Below are 17,718 nucleotides of genomic sequence, written 5' to 3'. Positions count from 1 at the left end.
CCAAATCCTGTCTCCGGCTCACAACAACCTGCTCCGGGTTGAATCCGTGTGTGTGCCCAGTAAAGTGCAGGACGGGCAGCTGCCGGTCCTCATCAAACGGGGGTTCAGCTCCAGACTCAACTGTCGGCAGTGAAGTCCAAACCAAAGCTTCACGAAGCTTTATGAAGCATTTCCTTTCCAGTCCACTAGATGGCGTTCTCTGTTCTGTTGTCTGAGTTAAAAGCACAATGAATTACCATTCACTGAGCCTTTGTCTTCAAACCAAGAGCTCCATCTAGTGGGTTCGGAAACCACAGCTAAGTCTCCAAACATTAGACGAAGGTACCGTAAAGTAAAAGTGGATTTCCGCGTGTAAAACATCCCAACTGTGTCCGTGCGAGGGTCCGGCTTTCGCTCCTCTCCATCCTCATCGTCCACAGAATCACGTTCATCCGCGAACGACTCATCCTCGGATCAAACACGTCACCCGGTAAACCGATAAACCGCATTGACTGTTGAGTATCATCCTCTAAATGCTTAGCGTCTTATTAGCCAAGGTGTGCTCTCATACATTCCAGTACAGTAGATATATATTTTTCTAGCGACGCCCAACCGAGAAGCTGCTCGCAGGCTTTTCTCTGCTGCCCCGGCCCCTCGCTGAAACGACTTTTCCCTTCCTACACGTGTGTGTGTGTGTGTGTGTGTGCGTGTGCGTGTGTGTGTGCGTGAGAACTACTTTGTGGTTTTTGAAGGCGGCACAAATGAAGAGCGACAGCATTGGCACGACCCTATATATATATATGCTAGTTATTTAAACGGATTAGATTAGCACGTTAGCTTAGTAGCATATTTAAGGAAATGGGAAGTGACGGCTTTTTAAACATTATTTATATTTGGTGTAAAAAAACAAAACAAGCGTAAATGAGCCCCTTCAAACGGCCTTAAACTCCATCTCTGCATCGATGTGCATCGTCATTGGTTGTGTTTTTTTGTTTCCGGGTTATTGGACCGCCGCCAGACAAGACAACGCATAAGAGGATATTTTCAAACAGTGAGGTGCGGTGCACTCTCGTGGGTCATAACCAGTGCACGGTGAAAGCTGACAACCATGTCCGATGGTCTGTTCGTGTGTCTTAGAATGCCATCTGTAAAATCTTAAATTACGTTGAACCTAATAAAGCCAATGTTGGAAGATGTTCTGAGTCCGTCCTGTCTTTTCCAGAGTCTCTGCGTGTGCGAGTGATGTCTGGTTCTCTGCGATGTGTCGAGTCGTCTCGATGAGTCATCACACGGTTCTGTGTGTGTGTGTGTGTGTGTGTGTGTGTGTCGCATCGTATTTTGCCTTTGAATTTGGTACGGTGCTTTTTTCAGCGTCGGACTTTGTAAACGCTGAAGAACAAAGGTGAAAATGACTCGTTGAAAATCCGAGGAGTTAAAATCAGAGGTAAAAACATTCAGACGCATAATTTCAACGCATAAATATTTAGTGCTATGAATTCAATTTGCTTTTAAATGTCAAAATCCAATGACACGGATTTACTGCCATAGAGAAACAGTGCGAAATGTTGATCCAGCCTCCTCTAAATTATTATTATTTTTAACTTTCTTTGTGGGTAATCTATTCATTCATTCATCTTCAACCGCTTATCCCGTGGTCGGGGTCGTTGGGGGGGCTGGAGCCGATCCCAGCTGACATCAGGCGTGAGGCGGGGTCCACCCTGGACAGGACACCAGTCTATCACAGGACACATAGAGACAAACAGAGACAGACGACCATTCACACCTACGGGTGATTTAGAGTCATCAATGAACCGAACACCTGCACGTCTTTGGACTGTGGGAGGAAACCGGAGAACCCGGAGAAAACCCACGCAGACACGGGGACAACATGCAAACTCCACACAGAAGGGCCCCAGCCGGGATTCGAACCAGGAACCTTCTCGCTGTGACCACTACACCACCGTGGAGCCCTGGGTAATCTATATTAAACTAAATATGAATCATATTAGAGAAGTTTTAAACATTTGAACAAGTGTCTGGAGTGGTGCTTTAATACGACCCCTTTAATTTAGGACTAAAATGACTTTGTCTTTATCACTGAACAATACCTGATGTTTTAGAAGCTGATCAAAGCTTTTGCATGTAAAATAATATGCAAACTATAAGTTAAAGTATAAAGTGGCATAAAAGGGAAATTCTCACGTAATCAGTACTTGAGTAAAGCACAGTAAGTTACTTTGTACGACTGCTCGTGAAGTGTAAAGACTTCAGGACCCGCATGAGGTCAGAGCTCACTCCGATAACAACAGAGTCGGACAGAAGCAAAAGCAAAACTTTATTATTATCATTTTTATTATAAGGTTACAACAGGACGGACACAGAAGGCTGCGGTGGCACGGAGCAGAACACCCCCGTTAGTGGTTTTGACAGTTAAAACATCCAAATGGAGACCGACTTCAGCAGCAGCTCCCCTCTGAGGTCACAGGTCCTGACTCAGCGCCTCAGCCACAGGTTGCGGGCCGGCTCTCTACTTCCACTGGCCCTTCTCGTAGTCCCACTTGGCTGAGAAGCCCTCGACGGGGTTGATCCTCATGTCCAACATCCTCTGGAGCTGTTTGGCCTGCCACTCGTCGTCGAAGGTCCTGGGGCGTTTAGGGTAGACTACGGCAACAAGGCATAGAGACGTGTCATTGACATTTTACCCTTTCTCACGGTGGACATATCAAACCTCTCAAACACTGGTGTACATCAGAAGAAGAAGAAGAATTACACGTTAAACACACACACACATGCACACACAGGACCTATACACATGCAATTAATGGAGACATGTCAGAGCGAGTGGCTGCCAATGGATCGGCGCCCCGAGGAGTTGGGGGTGCTCAACAGCACCTCGGCAGTGCCCAGGAGATGAAGTGGCAGCCGAGTCACCTACGGACTGAGCTCCTGCCTGAAGATCAGTCACAGGGCTCTGGTTTCCTACACGCTGGGATACGTAAAGCCCCCGAACACACACACACACACACACACAGGTGTTTGATTCGACCTCTGCTCGGGTTGAAGGTGGGCGGAGCTTTGATGAGACTTTATGAGGTCATAAATGTCGACCACGAAGAATGATAGAGGTGCACTTTGTCCCGCCTTCACAGGTGAAACAGAGCTGACAGGAGACTCGGGGAGGTGTCGATCAATCACAGTAGACACACACACACACACACACACACACACACACACAGGTGTTTGATTCGACGTCTGCTCGGGTTGAAGGTGGGCGGAGCTTTGATGGGACTTTATGAGGTCATAAATGTCGACCACTAAGAATGATAGAGGTGCACTTTGTCCCGCCTTCACAGGTGAAACAGAGCTGACAGGAGACTCGGGGAGGTGTCGATCAATCACAGTAGACACACACACACACACACACACACACACACACACACACACACACACACACACACACACACACACACACACACACACACACACACACACACACACACACACACACACACACACACACACACACACACAGTCCTGAGAAGAGGCCTAATCAGCAGGTTAACTGGAAGCACCTGTGTGGGTGTTCAGGGGCTTTAAAGGAGCAGAGCCATCGTTAACGTCGTTAGTTGCAGCTGGGCCTCTGCTGCCACGCTGAGTGACAGTGATGCAGTGAAACAGATCAGTAAGAGGCAGCGTGCGATGCTGCTGAAACAGACGGGTTACGAAAAAGGGGGGACGTACCGTAGACTTTCTGCCACCAGAACACCAGGCCGGTGAAGCCCAGGAAAACGAAGATGCCACCCATGACGGTCTTCCACTCCGCAGACGTCTGGTTCATCTCGGAGTAGGTCTTATGGAACATGAGCCGGTACACTGAGGGAAGGAGTGAAGGACAGGAGCGACGGGTGAGGTGGAGGTGAAGGAGTTTATCATCAGTAACGTGTCTTCTTTCTCTGGCCCCATTTTGTGTCACTGCGGTAAGAGTCCCTTTATCGCACGACTGCTTGTTGGAGGTATTGGGCGAAACTAGAGGTGTCGGTAAAGTTTGGATAGTTCTGCAATGTCCACGTGTCCCGTCTGAGTCTGAACGTCATTGGGCGTCAAAATGAAAACGTCATCTTTACACAGGAACTTTAAATTACTTTTGACAAATTTGTATGAATCATAGCATGTATAGAGCTGTATGCTAACCTCGCTAAATTAACAATAAACTACAATAACCTGCATTTAAAGATTGACGTTGAGGACGTTGACTACGTTGACACTACACAGGAACTGTGTGCGAACACACTACAAAGAGATTCTTGAAGGTTAACCTCTCCCTAACAGATCAATCGACCCTTGTAGCTATTTATCCAAGTTACTAAAATCCAATCAAACAACTACACTGATCAATAAGAGGGGAGCTGCCGATAACGGGCGTGGCCGGCGTGGACGCTTGGTTCGGGGCTGTTCAACCAGGTGCAGGCAGGGTAGACGTCCGTGTGAGGGTAGTTAGAAGCTAGGCCCCTCCGTCTCCTCGCCACCTGTTTAATTAGTCCATCAGTTGCACTTTAACTGTTGAACCCCGGTTAAGCCACTGAGGACTCGAACCCTTTGAACGGAGAGCGGGACCGTGACCACCTGTACAGGGGTAAATACACGGGATCTAACAATGCTGATCACAAATAACGGAACAAAGGCCAAGAATCAGGGTTCAGAACACACTGAGTTTTATAAAAAGAGGCCTGTAAATCATATTTGACCCTTTTTAACACAGGTCTGAGTCACGGCCGTGTGGGCATTGTGTTCAGACGAGCCATATTTGGCCATATTCACATTACTGTAGATGTTATTATAGTTACTGGAAGTGTGTCTGTCTCTCTCTCTGTCCGTCTTTTCTGTCTCTCTCTGTCCATCTGTCTGTCTTTTCTCTCTCTCTCTCTCTCCTTTTCTTCCTCTCTCCGGTGCAGACAGATGTGCGTCCTCCACAGAGCTGGGTCTGTCTGACGTTCCTGTCTGTTATAGTGAAGGTTTTCAACGCCACCGTACTCTACGGGGGAATTGTTGGGTCTATGTAAATCATAAATAAGTCATAGAGTGTGGTCTTTACCTACTCTGTAAAGTGTCCTGAGATAACTTTTGTTATAATTTGGCACTTCAAATAAAATTGAATTGAATTGAATTGAATTGTCCCTGTTGCCGAAGTCCAGAGCATCGTGGTTGTGTGTGAATCTGACCCGTTTACATGTTAATTCAGCTGCTTTTACTCCCTCTCTTGTGCTCATTTCTATTATTGGTTGACGGTGTAATTCATCGTATGCATGATAACGTTAAATATTCTTTAAAACGGTTATTTGTTCTATAAAACAGCCTCTTAAGTTCCTTGTCAGCATCAAATCGGTGCAAAACCCATATTTAAAAAAAGGATCTATTTAACGCCAGGTCAAAACTTCACTGTATCGGCGTCACGTTCGGCTTTTCGGTCGGTAAACCCCACTAATTTCAGATGTGATGTGTTTGGCTGTAGCGTGTGCCACCTCCTCAGCGGCTGCACAGCCTCAGCCCGAGCAGAGAAGCACCTACGGGCGATCTTCTCCTCGTTGGTGAGCTGGGTCCAGGGTCCTTTCTCCTTCTGTTTCAGGCTCTCGTCCGCAGCGGTCAGGGCATCGTGGTAGGCTCTGTCAGGCAGGGGGATGTCTTTACGGTCGCAGTACATCGGCTTGGACATGTCCACCGACTCTGCCACCTCTGCATGGACACAGACACAGAACCAAGGGTCACTTTTGTGGAAGCCACTTCTGCAACGATGTACAATGATAAGGACATTTTGAAGCCGCGGTTTTAGAAAATGGGGACATGTGTCCGACACCTGATCAAAAACAATATCGGTCTATACCAGGGGTGGGCGATCCCGGTCCTGGAGAGCCACTGTCCTGCATGTTTTAGGTTTCTCCCTACCCTAACACACCTGAGTCTAACAATAATCAAACTGTGACGAGCTTCAGCTGCTTGATAACGAGCACATCATTAGACTCAGGCGTGTTGGAGCAGAGAGAAACCTAGAACATGCAGGACAGTGGCTCTTGGTCTATACGGAGGCCTGTAGATGATGGTACAACGGCGCCATCTGCTGACTTGCTGACACATCTGTTCAGAGAGATGCGTCACCTCCGGAGTCTCGTGGCCTGGAACTTTCCTGGAGGCCGCTCTGCAGGGCTAATGGAAACACGCCTAATAGTCCCAAGGTCCATCTGTCATCTATTAGGCGTGTTACCTTTAGCCCTGCAGAGCGGCCTCCAGGAAAGTTTCAGGCCACGAGACTCCGGAGGTGACGCATCTCTCTGAACAGATGTGTCAGCAAGTCAGCAGATGGCGCCGTTGTACCATCATCTACAGGCCTCCGTCTATAACAGGGGTGGGTAATTCTGGTCCTGGAGGGTCACTGTCCTGCATGTTTTAGGTTTCTCTCTGCTCCAACACACCTGAGTCTAATGCTCTGCTCGTTATCAAGCAGCTGAAGCTTGTCACAGTTTGATTATTGTTAGACTCAGGTGCGTTAGGGTAGGGCAAGGCAACTTTATTTGTACAGCACTTTTCATCCACAAGGCAGACTCAAAGTGCTTCACAGCACAACATGTCATGAGTTAAAATGCATTACAGGAAGACAAAGAGAATAAAAACATAGACAATAATAAAAACAGTGCGGACGTTAAAAGTGCAAAGATTTAGCAGAAAGCTGAGGTGAACATAAAAGTTTTAAAAGTGGTCAGAGTGGGTGAAAGGAAGTTTATTCAGCTGTTTGTTGCATAATGACTGAAATATGCTTTCCGTTGATTTGAGTTTACTCTGCGAACCACTAACAGATTCTGACAGACTCAGAGGATCTTAGTGATGTAGAAGGGTAGAGAGAAACCTAAAACATGCAGGACAGTGGCTCTCTAGGACCAGAATTGCCCACCCCTGCTCTATACGGAGGCCTGTAGCTGACGGTACAACAGCGCCATCTGCTGACTCGAGGCCCGTTTAGTGTGAGGCCTCCTGTTCTGGAGAAGTTTCAGAGGGAGTGACTGACTAATCCAATCTCACTGTATTCTTATTGACATGATATGTAAAAGGAAGAACACCAAATTATTTGTTTGTTTTTTTATGGAAAAGCAACATTTCTTCATTCTGTACCCCTCAAAACGCCCCATGGGTGTATTATATTTATTATTATTATTATTATTTTAAATAAAGCGTTTAATAAAGATTCTACAGATTCAAGCTTTAATAAGGAATGCATAAGAAATGTCAAAAGTCATGTCAACAGAAGATAAAGCAATAATCAAATAACTTTAAAAATAAATACATTAAAACAATAATTACAAACAAATATTAATATATAAATTAAATGAATCAGGAGATGCATGGACGTGTGTATATTGTGAATTAACACAAAAGGAAAATAAAGATGCAAAACATTTATTTTTATTATTCCTATTCTATCTGTTGCCAGGTTTGGGTCTGCAAACAAACACAGCCGACCTTTCAGAGGTAGCAGTAGTTAAATGGCGGATGTGGACGTCGTTGTGACGCGTGTGTGACGTTACCGTGACTGTGGCTCGCCATCCTCGCGCTGCCGGTCGTCAAGGCAGCTGCGGCGCGCCTGGCCACCAGGTTCCCGACCCGCCGTGCAGTCAGGTGCAGCATCTGCAACAGGCCAGTTAAAGAAAAGTAACAAACAAGTTAAAGACTGTTTCATTTTTCAGCCACACAAGAGGCATCGCTCTCAAGTTCGGCGGCCATCTTGGAAACTACTACGTAATTATGAGTAGGGTCCTAATCAGCACCAAAGGATGGTAGTGCGCGCTATCAGTCGAACAGTTTTTCATCCATTCATTCATCTTCATCCGCTTGTCCCTGTCGGGGTCGCGGGGGGCTGGAGCCGATCCCAGCTGACATCGGGCGTGAGGCGGCGTCCACCCTGGACAGGACGCCAGTCTATTTTTACATTCTGTCCAACCTTGTTTAACCTTTAACCTTTTTATAATTGCTCGTGTTGTGTTTAACTTATATTTAATGGTGTTAAACTAAACTCTAACTTCTTCTCTTTGTAACCAAATATCGTTTTAACGGCGGGATTCAGCTTTGTGTTAGCTAGAGTGGTCGAAAGGACGCTAATTAGCCGTGTGCTAACCCTTTATATCTCCTCGCTGTAAACACCAGGAGCTGCTGGTCGTCCACATTAACATCCAGGACCATACTTCAGTCCTTCACAATAAAAGCCCATGCTTAAACAGCTCCACAATAAAGCGTAAAGTCTTCTTTGTTTCCATTTTGAATGTAAACCACCACCTGAGCCGCTCAGGCTGAGCGTCGCCCAAACGCTCTGAGTGCTTTCTCTCATCAACGTCACTTTATTTCACTAATGTGACACGGAAATGTTCATGCACAATAATGAAACTTCACTTGTAGATTCATAGAAGTGTGTAAATTAATTCTACTTGCACTTTGGTGGTGATCACCGAGTAAAAGAACCACGAAAAGTGTTCAAACTCGCTGTGGAGGGTAAATGACCACCGACGGTATTATTCGTGTTGAAAAGCGCTGAAATGCAGAGTTTTATTACTTTTATGAGTCTCAGAAGAGCACATGAAGAATCACAACCATCCCTTAACCATCCCTTAAGGCGTATTTGTTTGTACAATAGTTCATTTTGAACTATTGTACAAACAAATACGCGCAGACTCCACGATGATTCTCCCGTAGAGATCTGTGTGTGTGTGTGTGTGTGTGTGTGTGTGTGTGTGTGTGTGTGTGTGTGTGTGTGTGTGTGTGTGTGTGTGTGTGTGTGTGTGTGTGTGTGTGTGTGTGTGTGTGTGTGTGTGTGTGTGTGTGTGTGTGTGTGTGTGTGTGTGTGTGTGTGTGTGTGTGTGTGTGTGTGTGTGTGTGTGTGTGTGTGTGTGTGTGTGTGTGTGTGTGTGTGTGTGTGTGTGTGTGTGTGTGTGTGTGTGTGTGTGTGTGTGTGTGTGTGTGTGTGTGTGTGTGTGTGTGTGTGTGTGTGTGTGTGTGTGTCAGACAGAACGTGTGCTAAAGTGCCCTCTTTGGTGTGTGTGTGTGTGTGTGCCAGACAGAACGTGTGCTAAAGTGCCCTCTTTGAAGTGTGTGTGTGTGTGTGAGCCAGAACGTGTGCTAAAGTGCCCTCTTTGAAGTGTGTGTGTGTGTGTGTGTGTGTGTGTGTTCACAACAGTGAATCAGAAGATCTCATTAGGTGTTTTGTAAAGGTGGCCTGGATGAATGCCAGACGCCGTCTCTGCCAGTCTGTCCACTTCAACAGTATAGTAACTGTTAGACACTGTACACTGCAGTGTAAGAGAGACGGAAAAATCATCCTCTAAAACAGAATTCACGCTGGACCATGCGCGGACATTTAAAACAATGGCGGTGAAAGGTTCACGTTGGTGTGATGCGGAGGTGGAGTGTTTACTGCAGATTTGGTCGATGAAAAGATTCAAAAACAGTCGACAAGACGCACAAAAACTCTGAGGTCTACGGAAAGATCTGGAAACAAAGCCACGCATCGCCATGACGTCATCAATGCGTGTGACGTGTTACGGCGTGATGACGTATAGGCAGCAGGAAGCATTCTCCGAGGCCCAGGTAGTGTGAGTACAGACGGGCCTGGAGGGGGGGACAAGGACCCTAAAGCCCGGGGCACGGGACGGAGGCACAGTGTGAGTGCGCCCTAAGATATAAAAGCAAAACTGTGCTTCATGAAAGCACCAGATGCATTTTAGGAGCAGTGCGACAGATCGTAGTAGGGCGTACAACAAACATGCATCAATCCTGAGTTTATCTTCACAGTCTGGGGTTTAAGGAAGGGTTTATTCTGTTTACAGCTTTCTCTCTCATTGTTTTTGTATCAGTCCTTTATCTGTCGGTCTGTGGCATATCACACCCACACACACACACACACACACACAGCAAATTAAAATGGCGGAAACTGGCATCTGGTCAATTCCAAAGTCCGAGCTGACCTTCTGAGAGACAGGAGTAAACAGAAACATGAAGTTTGTTTTATCAGTGGATATATATAAAGATGTGTGAGTCACTCTGAGCCACGCAGTCTTTCAGGTTCCTACTGTGTCAGAGACGTTACAGGAGGGAGCAATGTTTGCAGGAGGAATCACTTTTATCAATGCAGGCTTCAAAAGGGCATGAGCCTCTGGTGCAACAGATCATTCTTTTATTCTGGCAAAGAAATAGGCTGAAAAAGCACCATCAGGTCTGACACACTCCATTCTGTCCTCCTATGACACAGCTGCTGCACACTTTTTTACCAATCTCCCGTCCTGATCTCTGTCTGTTTAGGCTACTGTCTGTTCTGCACGTCCGCCACTCTCCCTAGCTGTGTGAGTTTATGGGAGGGCGGGGGGTCTAACCCTCCGTCCTCCCCTCAAGTACTCCTTGCCAGACACACATTATGGTCTGATTCTGCAAAGCCAAGATACTCACGGTAGTCGTAAGTGAGTGAAACTGCAGGATTAGAAGATACACCGGCAATAGAGCAAGTCTTGAGAGAGTAAAGTGCTGCTTAGGCCGTCTTTCCCGTTGAGTCTCTGCTCTTATCGACTCTTAACACGAAGCAGGAACCAACTGGTGGGAGGGTGAGAGAGGCTGGATGGGTGGATGGGAGGAAGAGAGAGAGAGAGAGAGGGAGGGAGTTTAGAAGGGAGAGAGACCAGACCAGTGCAAGTAAACAATCTAGAAAAGCATGTGACAGGGCTGGCAGGGTGAGAAAGAGAAAGTGGGTTGAGTTTAGCTGCAGATCACAAAGATTTGCCTCTCGTCCACCCTTCCCACTCCCCTCCATGCTGTTTTCCCAGGTCCCGCACAGACCGAGCGGACACGTCGGGTGGGGTTATATTGGGACACTGAGGGGACTTTCTTTGACAGAGTGAGACGGAGGTTGGTGGAAAAAAAGACACAACGATAGATAATTTGCAACCTTTTACCTCAACTGACTATTCCACAAGTGCAGGTTGGCACCAGGCCACCGTTATCCCATAGTTGTTGGCGGTGAGCCCAGGGGCTGACTGCCTGTGGGTGGTATGAGGTGCACATGGCAGCCAACGGTCTGCAGCAGCACAGCAAAGATGGGAGGAGCGTCTCAGGGGTCGGTTAAGGACAGATTTGTTCATGCTGTAGTAACCCTACGCTGCTTGAGCTGGGAGCTTCTATCAAAACTCTGTAACCCAAAACAGCGCGTGGGTAGTTTTAAAAAGTGCCACAAACATGTGGTGTTAATACAGTAGACACATTTCAGAAACTGCAACAAAGCTCTTTGACTCTTAACGGTGTTTTTGTGGGTTTAAAGGATATTAATGTAACGTTCTGCTGTCATGTCTGATTTTTCCGCTTCCAATGTGTTCTCACTATTAAGCGTGTATTGTTTGATATGTAGTCAATCACAGCGGAGGGGAGGGGGGGCAATTGTTGAAAAACGTGTGCTAAAGTGCCCGCTAGGAGCCAAAAAGTGTGCTAAAGTGCCCTCTAGGAGTCAAAACATGTGCTAAAGTGCCCTCTAGGAGCCAAAACGTGTGCTAAAGTGCCCTCTAGGAGTCAAAACATGTGCTAAAGTGCCCTCTAGGAGCCAAAACGTGTGCTTAAGTGCCCTCTTTGGATCCAAAAACATGTGGTAAAGTGCCCTCCAGGAGTCAAAACTTATGCTCAAGTGCCCTCTAGAAGCCAAAACGTTCGCTAAATTGCTCTCTAGGAGTCAAAATGTGTTCTAAAGTGTCCTCTAGGAGCCAAAACGTGTGCTAAAGTGCCCTCTTGGGAGCCAAGACGTGTGCTCAAGTGCTCTCTTGGGAGCCAAAACGTGTGCTAAAGTGCCCTCTAGGACCCAAAACGTGTGCTAAAGTGCTCTCTAGGAGCCAAAATGTGTGCTAAAGTGCCATCTAGAAGCCAAAACATGTGTTAAAGTGACCTATTGGGAGTCAAAATGTGTGCTAAAGTGCCCTCTTGGGAGCCAAAACGTGTGCTAAAGTGTCCTCTAGGAGCCAATACCTGTGCTAAAGTGCCCTCTAGGAGCCAATACGTGTGCAAAAGTGCCCTCTAGGAGCCAAAACGTGTGCTATAAGTGCCCTCTTGGGATTCAAAACATGTGCTAAAGTGCCCTCTAGGAACGAAAACGTGCTAAAGTGCCCTCTAGGAGCCAAAACGTGTGCTAAAGTGCCCTCCAGGAGCCAAAACGTGTGCTCAAGTGCCCTCTAGGAGCCAAGACGTGTGCTAAAGTGCCCTCTAGGAGCCAAAACGTGTGCTAAAGTGCCCTCTTGGGAGCAAAGACGCGTGCTAAAGTGCCCTCTTGGGAGTCAAAATGTGTGCTAAAGTGCCCTCTAGGAGCCAAAACGTGTGCTAAAGTGCCCTCTTGGGAGTCAAAATGTGTGCTAAACCGCCCTCTTGGGAGCCAAACATGTGCTAAAGTGTCCTCTAGGAGCCAACGCGCATGCTAAAGTGCTCTCTTCAGTGCCGAGGACGCGCCATATGTGCCCTTTATTTTATTTTCGCCCCTGCCCTTCAAATAGTCTGTGCACGCCACTGGTCAGTTAAGTGCCCTTGTGTCATTGTTAAACTCTTATGTTGTGTTATATAACCCCGAGTGTAGCAGCTCACTGACCCCGCCTACACTCACAGTCTGCATTCTCACCTGCTGTCCTTCCCCTGACACAGGCCAAAGTCCGAGTACAGTAGTAGAGTGAGGGATAGCTGATTGATGATTATCCAGTTTATAATTCTTTATACTTTATCCAAGCAGATAATGCTTGTACTAAAATTGTGCTGTAGTGGTTCTAAACTAATCTATGCTAAAGTGCCCTCTAGGAACCAAAACGTGTGCTAAAGTGCCTTTTAGGAACCAAAACGTGTGCTAAAGTGCCCTCTAGGAACCAAAACGTGTGCTCAAGTGCCCTCTAGGAACCAAAACACGTGCTAAAGTGCCCTCTTCAGTGCCGAGGATAATAACTTAAAAACATTTTAAGGTACACGACTCCATAAACAACTGGTTAGTAGATTTACAATAACAGGCTTTACTTATTATTCTAATAGCTCTACTCTGAAGCATCGCCCTGAGGGGAGCCACTCAAACTCTGTGGAGGGGCCGTCTGGTGTCGCTAACGATGGGCAAAGCTTTCCCATATTTTAATATTTTAATAAAACACATGTCTAGATGCCTGGTTAGCACTGTCGCCTCACAGCAAGAAGGTTACAGGTTTGCATCCCGGCTGGGGTCCTTCTGTGCGGAGTTTGCATGTTCTCCCCGTGTCTGCGTGGGTTTTCTCCGGTTTCCTCCCACAGTCCAAAGACGTGCAGGTGTTCGGTTCATTGATGACTCTAAATCACCCGTAGGTGTGAATGGTTGTCTGTCTCTGTTCGTCTCTATGTGTCCTGTGATAGACTGGCGTCCTGTCCAGGGTGGACCCCGCCTCACGCCCGATGTCAGCTGTGATCGGCTCCAGCACCCCCGCGACCCCGACCCCGGGATAAGCTGTTGAAGATGAGATGATGTTGTCTAGATGCAAGGAGAAACTATGGACTGACCCTTTACCATACGCATGTTGCTTATTATGTCCACTAGATGGCAGCACCAGACAAACAGTTGGATGCAACATGTTTGAAACCAAAAGCATTTCTACTAACTGATACATTTGTCAGTTGAAATCGAAACAAAGCCGAGTGTTTATCTCGCTGGAACTGCTCCAAGTCATATTTCACCGGGGTGCAACATTTGCATTTGCCCTCACCCTCTTAAGCATGTACGGTGATCACCAGCACTTAGGCTGCTGTGTGTGTGTGTTTCAACCTGCTCCCTGAGGATTAGAAGCAGGAATAATAGTTGATTAATACACCATCTGGGTCTTTGAGTCCTCCAGGATATCTGGAACAGGAAGTGAAACCATTTAAATGCAGTGGAAATAAATGTAATTGCTTCAAATATCTATCAAAGTAAATCTCTTTTACGGAATACTCGAGATTTAAGATGTTATTGTTAGACGATTCATGAGCTGATGATACTCAAAACCGTTGCCCTGTCCTGTTTCTCCGCACGGGTTTAATGATTACCACAGCTGCGTCGGTGAACCGTCCAACTTCTTGTGCGAGCCGTTGTCTGTCAATATCATTACGCCGGCCACATTCTGCCCGACCAGCCGCGTTTCATTTTTCACTTCTGGAAAAGCATCTGAAGCGAGGGAACACAAACATAATGGGTGCGCGGCACATTTTCCAGAAATACATCCAAAGGGAACCTCAGATGATTAAATGCATTTTTTTCTTTCCACACAGAAATGAATTTATTGAAGTTACTCCCTTTCGCCGACGATGCAGCGAAGACTTTGTCAAACAAGGAGACAGCTGCCGGTGCGACCCGAACACAGTAGGGCACGCGTCCCTGATTCATTTATGGAAATCAGTTGCAGACCGTGACGGTGCAAATAACCCCCGAGTCTACCCCCTTCTCCTCCGCACGCACTTTGTCCTTCATCCCCTGCAGGGCTTCACCCCACTCTGACCCCGCGGCCGCCCTCTCCCGTCCCATTAGAATTGGAGATGTTCCTCCATCTCTCTGGAGGAAACGTTTGCCATCCGTCATCTCTCCTCTCCTCTCCCCTTTGTCCGGTGCTCGCCCATTGTCCCTTTTTATAGCAATAAAGCGGCACAAATGAGGATTGAAGGGAGAGAATCGTCCCTCCAAGTCTCAGCTTGGAGTCAATCTGGCACGTTAACCAAACCCCACACACACACACACACACACACACACACACAGAGCGACACGCCTCCCTAAAGCAGCCCTAACGGCAGATCTCCCGGGCCCTTACTCGAACATGTTTCCCATCTGACGCCCTCACAGCAGAGGGATTCAGCTGCCACTTGCTGACAGCGACGCCGCCGCCTCTCTCTTGGTATTGATGGGAGAGATGTGTCAGGGAGAGCGCCTCGTCATCCTCATCACCCTCATCATCTCCGTTTGTCGAGATGAACGCTTCGTCACGACGTTTTAATGATTTCAGTTTAACCCCGCAGGAAATTGGTTCTGAGGGTAACTCGCTCCTTGTGATTCCGCTGTGCTCTGCGAGTTTTTTTTTCCTCCTCAAGTTTCTCTTTCATCTCTTCGTACGCAGCGCACATAACAGCGTTACAGCTTACTCAGCTGAGGGGAAACCGCAGGGCAGAGAAACAGAAGGAGGCGGGACTCGCCGTCTGCTTGTCAGTCTGCAGCAAACCCTTAATTCCTCTAACGTGTTATATGTAGGTCACGGAAAAGCAAGAAGCCCGCGTGATGATGTGTGGCCTCAGATCTTTCTGTCGCTGCTCGGCCTCTGCGTGCACGAAGGCCTCACACTCGTGCCTGGCTCTGTCTGTCACTGCCTTACCTCAGCATGTCCAGGCTTGTATTTGGCCTTGCACTTTTCTATAGAACTTGTGTGGACCATAGCTCAATATGACCATGACTGTGTGTGTGTTTGTGTGTGTGTGTGTCGGTACGCACGATTGTCTTTCCCCTCCTCTTCCACCCTTGAGGCATTGTGCGTAACTGGGTCATACCCCCAACACCCCCATACTGCTCCTCCTCCTCCTCCTCGTCCTCCTCTCCTCTCCTCCTCATCATTCCTATTCCCAATCACTCCTGCCATATTCTGTGCTGCTGCTTTGTGTTGTACCGGTGGACCCTCTGCCCCTCGCCCCCCTATTGGCACCCCCTCAAAGCGTACACTGATGCATGACTAAGGATGAAAGGGAATGGGAAGTGGCTCGCTCTTCATGCATAATCCGGGCAAACACACAGCCTACATTTCATTATTTGATCATTTACTGCAGTGAGCATGCAGAAATGAGGAGTGTTCTGCATGCTTTATTCTATGTCTCCGCGATCCATCCACCCATTATTGACTGGGTTGGGGTTAAGGTGGCAACATTTCAAAGCAGCACATACGTCCTTCTCCCTTGCCGCATCCTCCAGCTTTTCCTGTGGAATCCGAAGATGTTCCCAGGCCGGATGGGATATGCGATCCCCCCTGCATGTTCTGGGGGTTGGATGCTCAGAATACCACCACAGGAAGGCACCCCGGAGGCATCCTCATCAGATGTCCTGACCCCCCCAACTGACCCCTTTCAACACTTCTTCTCCGAGCTCCCTCCCATCGGAGCTCCTCACCCTATCTCTGTGTCCGGCCAGAAAGCAAAAACATTTTCAACGTGCCTCATTTGCTCACATTTCACTGCTGAACCATTTTTATAAAGCCCCAATTTCCCACTCGACTTGAGACATTTTTAAGTCACTCGGATGTCAATTTCATGTCTAATCGCATCTTTCCCAGCTACGGCCCTTCTGAGTGGAGTTTGCATGTTCTCCCGTGTCTGCGTGGGTTTTCTCCGGGTTCTCCGGTTTCCTCCCACAGTCCAAAGACGTGCAGGTGTTCGGTTCATTCATAACTATAGGTGTGAATGGTTGTCTGTCTCTGTTCGTCTCTATGTGCCCTGTGATAGACTGGCGTCCTGTCCAGGGTGTAGCCCACCTTACGCCCAATGTCAAGTGGGCTCGGCTCCAGCCCCCCTGCGACCCAGATAAGTGGTTGAAGATAAATGAATGAATGAATCGCATCTTTCTATTGACTTTATATGCAATTGTTAATGTTCTGTCTGAACACAGAAGAGGGAAGTCGACCACACTGCGAGGTAAACTCATTTTCGCTGTTTTAATACAGTATGTGATCTCATTGTTATGGTCAGGCTCTTTAGTTAACGACCCCTCCTCACCAACACAGCCCAGTGTAGCGTCCACATTACCTCTGATTTCATCCTCACTCGTAAACAAAACCCTTTACACTTGGATTCCTTCACTTGGAGCTGTGACTCACTCTGAACCCTTTTTCCCTCGTCTCTGTTGCTCCACATTCAGCTGCAAGTGCACGCTGGAAGTCACGGTTGGATGAAGCAAGCAACTCTGAGGCACACAGTACTGGACACTCTCCACGCCTCAGTATTGCAGAAAGTTTCTGTCCATGAAAATCACAAGCAGTATTGGTGACAACGCCCACTGAAAGTGCACTTGCCAAGAAGGCAGACATACCTCTCAGTAACAGCCTCGGCACTCCCTACTTCCACAGTTTGCCCTACAACATGCACCAGGGTAACTTAACCTTCATAACATTCTCCAGTATCATAAAACACATATAGATTTCGAGATCGGGAAACTCCCAGCACCCCTCCGGTATCCTAACAGATGGTCCTGAGTCTGAGGTTCGACAACCCGGCTGTTCAGTCTGACGTAACCCCCTTTAAAAAATACGATTCCCGTGTCCAGACGCTCCGTTGAAACAAAACAAACAAAAACGACGGAACGTGAACAGTTACGATCACCCCTAACGTCAGTTAGACACATTTTCATCGATACCAAAGACGTAAAATGACAATTACGTTGTTTTAAAAAAGCACAGATCTGTTCAAACAACGGGGAACACGGCACTGAGGCGTTATAGAAATACGAGGCTTTGACCTAGCCTTTTGAGACCATCCTGATCTCGTGAGCTCCACTGTATTTTACTCTCAGATCTGTCCAGTAACGTGCGGCGGAGAAAATTTGGAGAAGTTTGACCAGCGACCAAACCGATCAGTGTTTTTGAGGCGGATTTACGTGAGGAAACGAGAAGCGACTGTTCAGTGTAAACAACATGGCGGCTTCTGCGGATGAGATGAGCGCAGTATGGGAGCAGGATGGTC

General features: G+C 47.5%; 1 protein-coding gene across 1 annotated transcript; it reads right to left on the bottom strand.

Annotated features, from left to right (window-relative positions):
• Positions 1-2,295: 2,295 nt before the first annotated feature.
• On the bottom strand, positions 2,296-10,613 carry cox4i2 (cytochrome c oxidase subunit 4I2). Its single transcript, XM_083920140.1, has 5 exons — positions 10,456-10,613; positions 7,551-7,650; positions 5,545-5,709; positions 3,721-3,852; positions 2,296-2,640 (listed from the first exon to the last, which is right to left on the bottom strand). Exons 2-5 carry the CDS (start codon positions 7,648-7,650, stop codon positions 2,507-2,509), a joined length of 531 nt encoding a protein of 176 aa, XP_083776266.1. The 5' UTR covers positions 10,456-10,613; the 3' UTR covers positions 2,296-2,506.
• Positions 10,614-17,718: the final 7,105 nt, after the last annotated feature.

Source organism: Echiichthys vipera, assembly GCF_963691815.1.
Source record: "Echiichthys vipera genome assembly, chromosome: 9".
Taxonomy (NCBI): domain Eukaryota; kingdom Metazoa; phylum Chordata; class Actinopteri; order Perciformes; family Trachinidae; genus Echiichthys; species Echiichthys vipera.
This window is presented reverse-complemented; position numbering and strand designations above follow the sequence as displayed.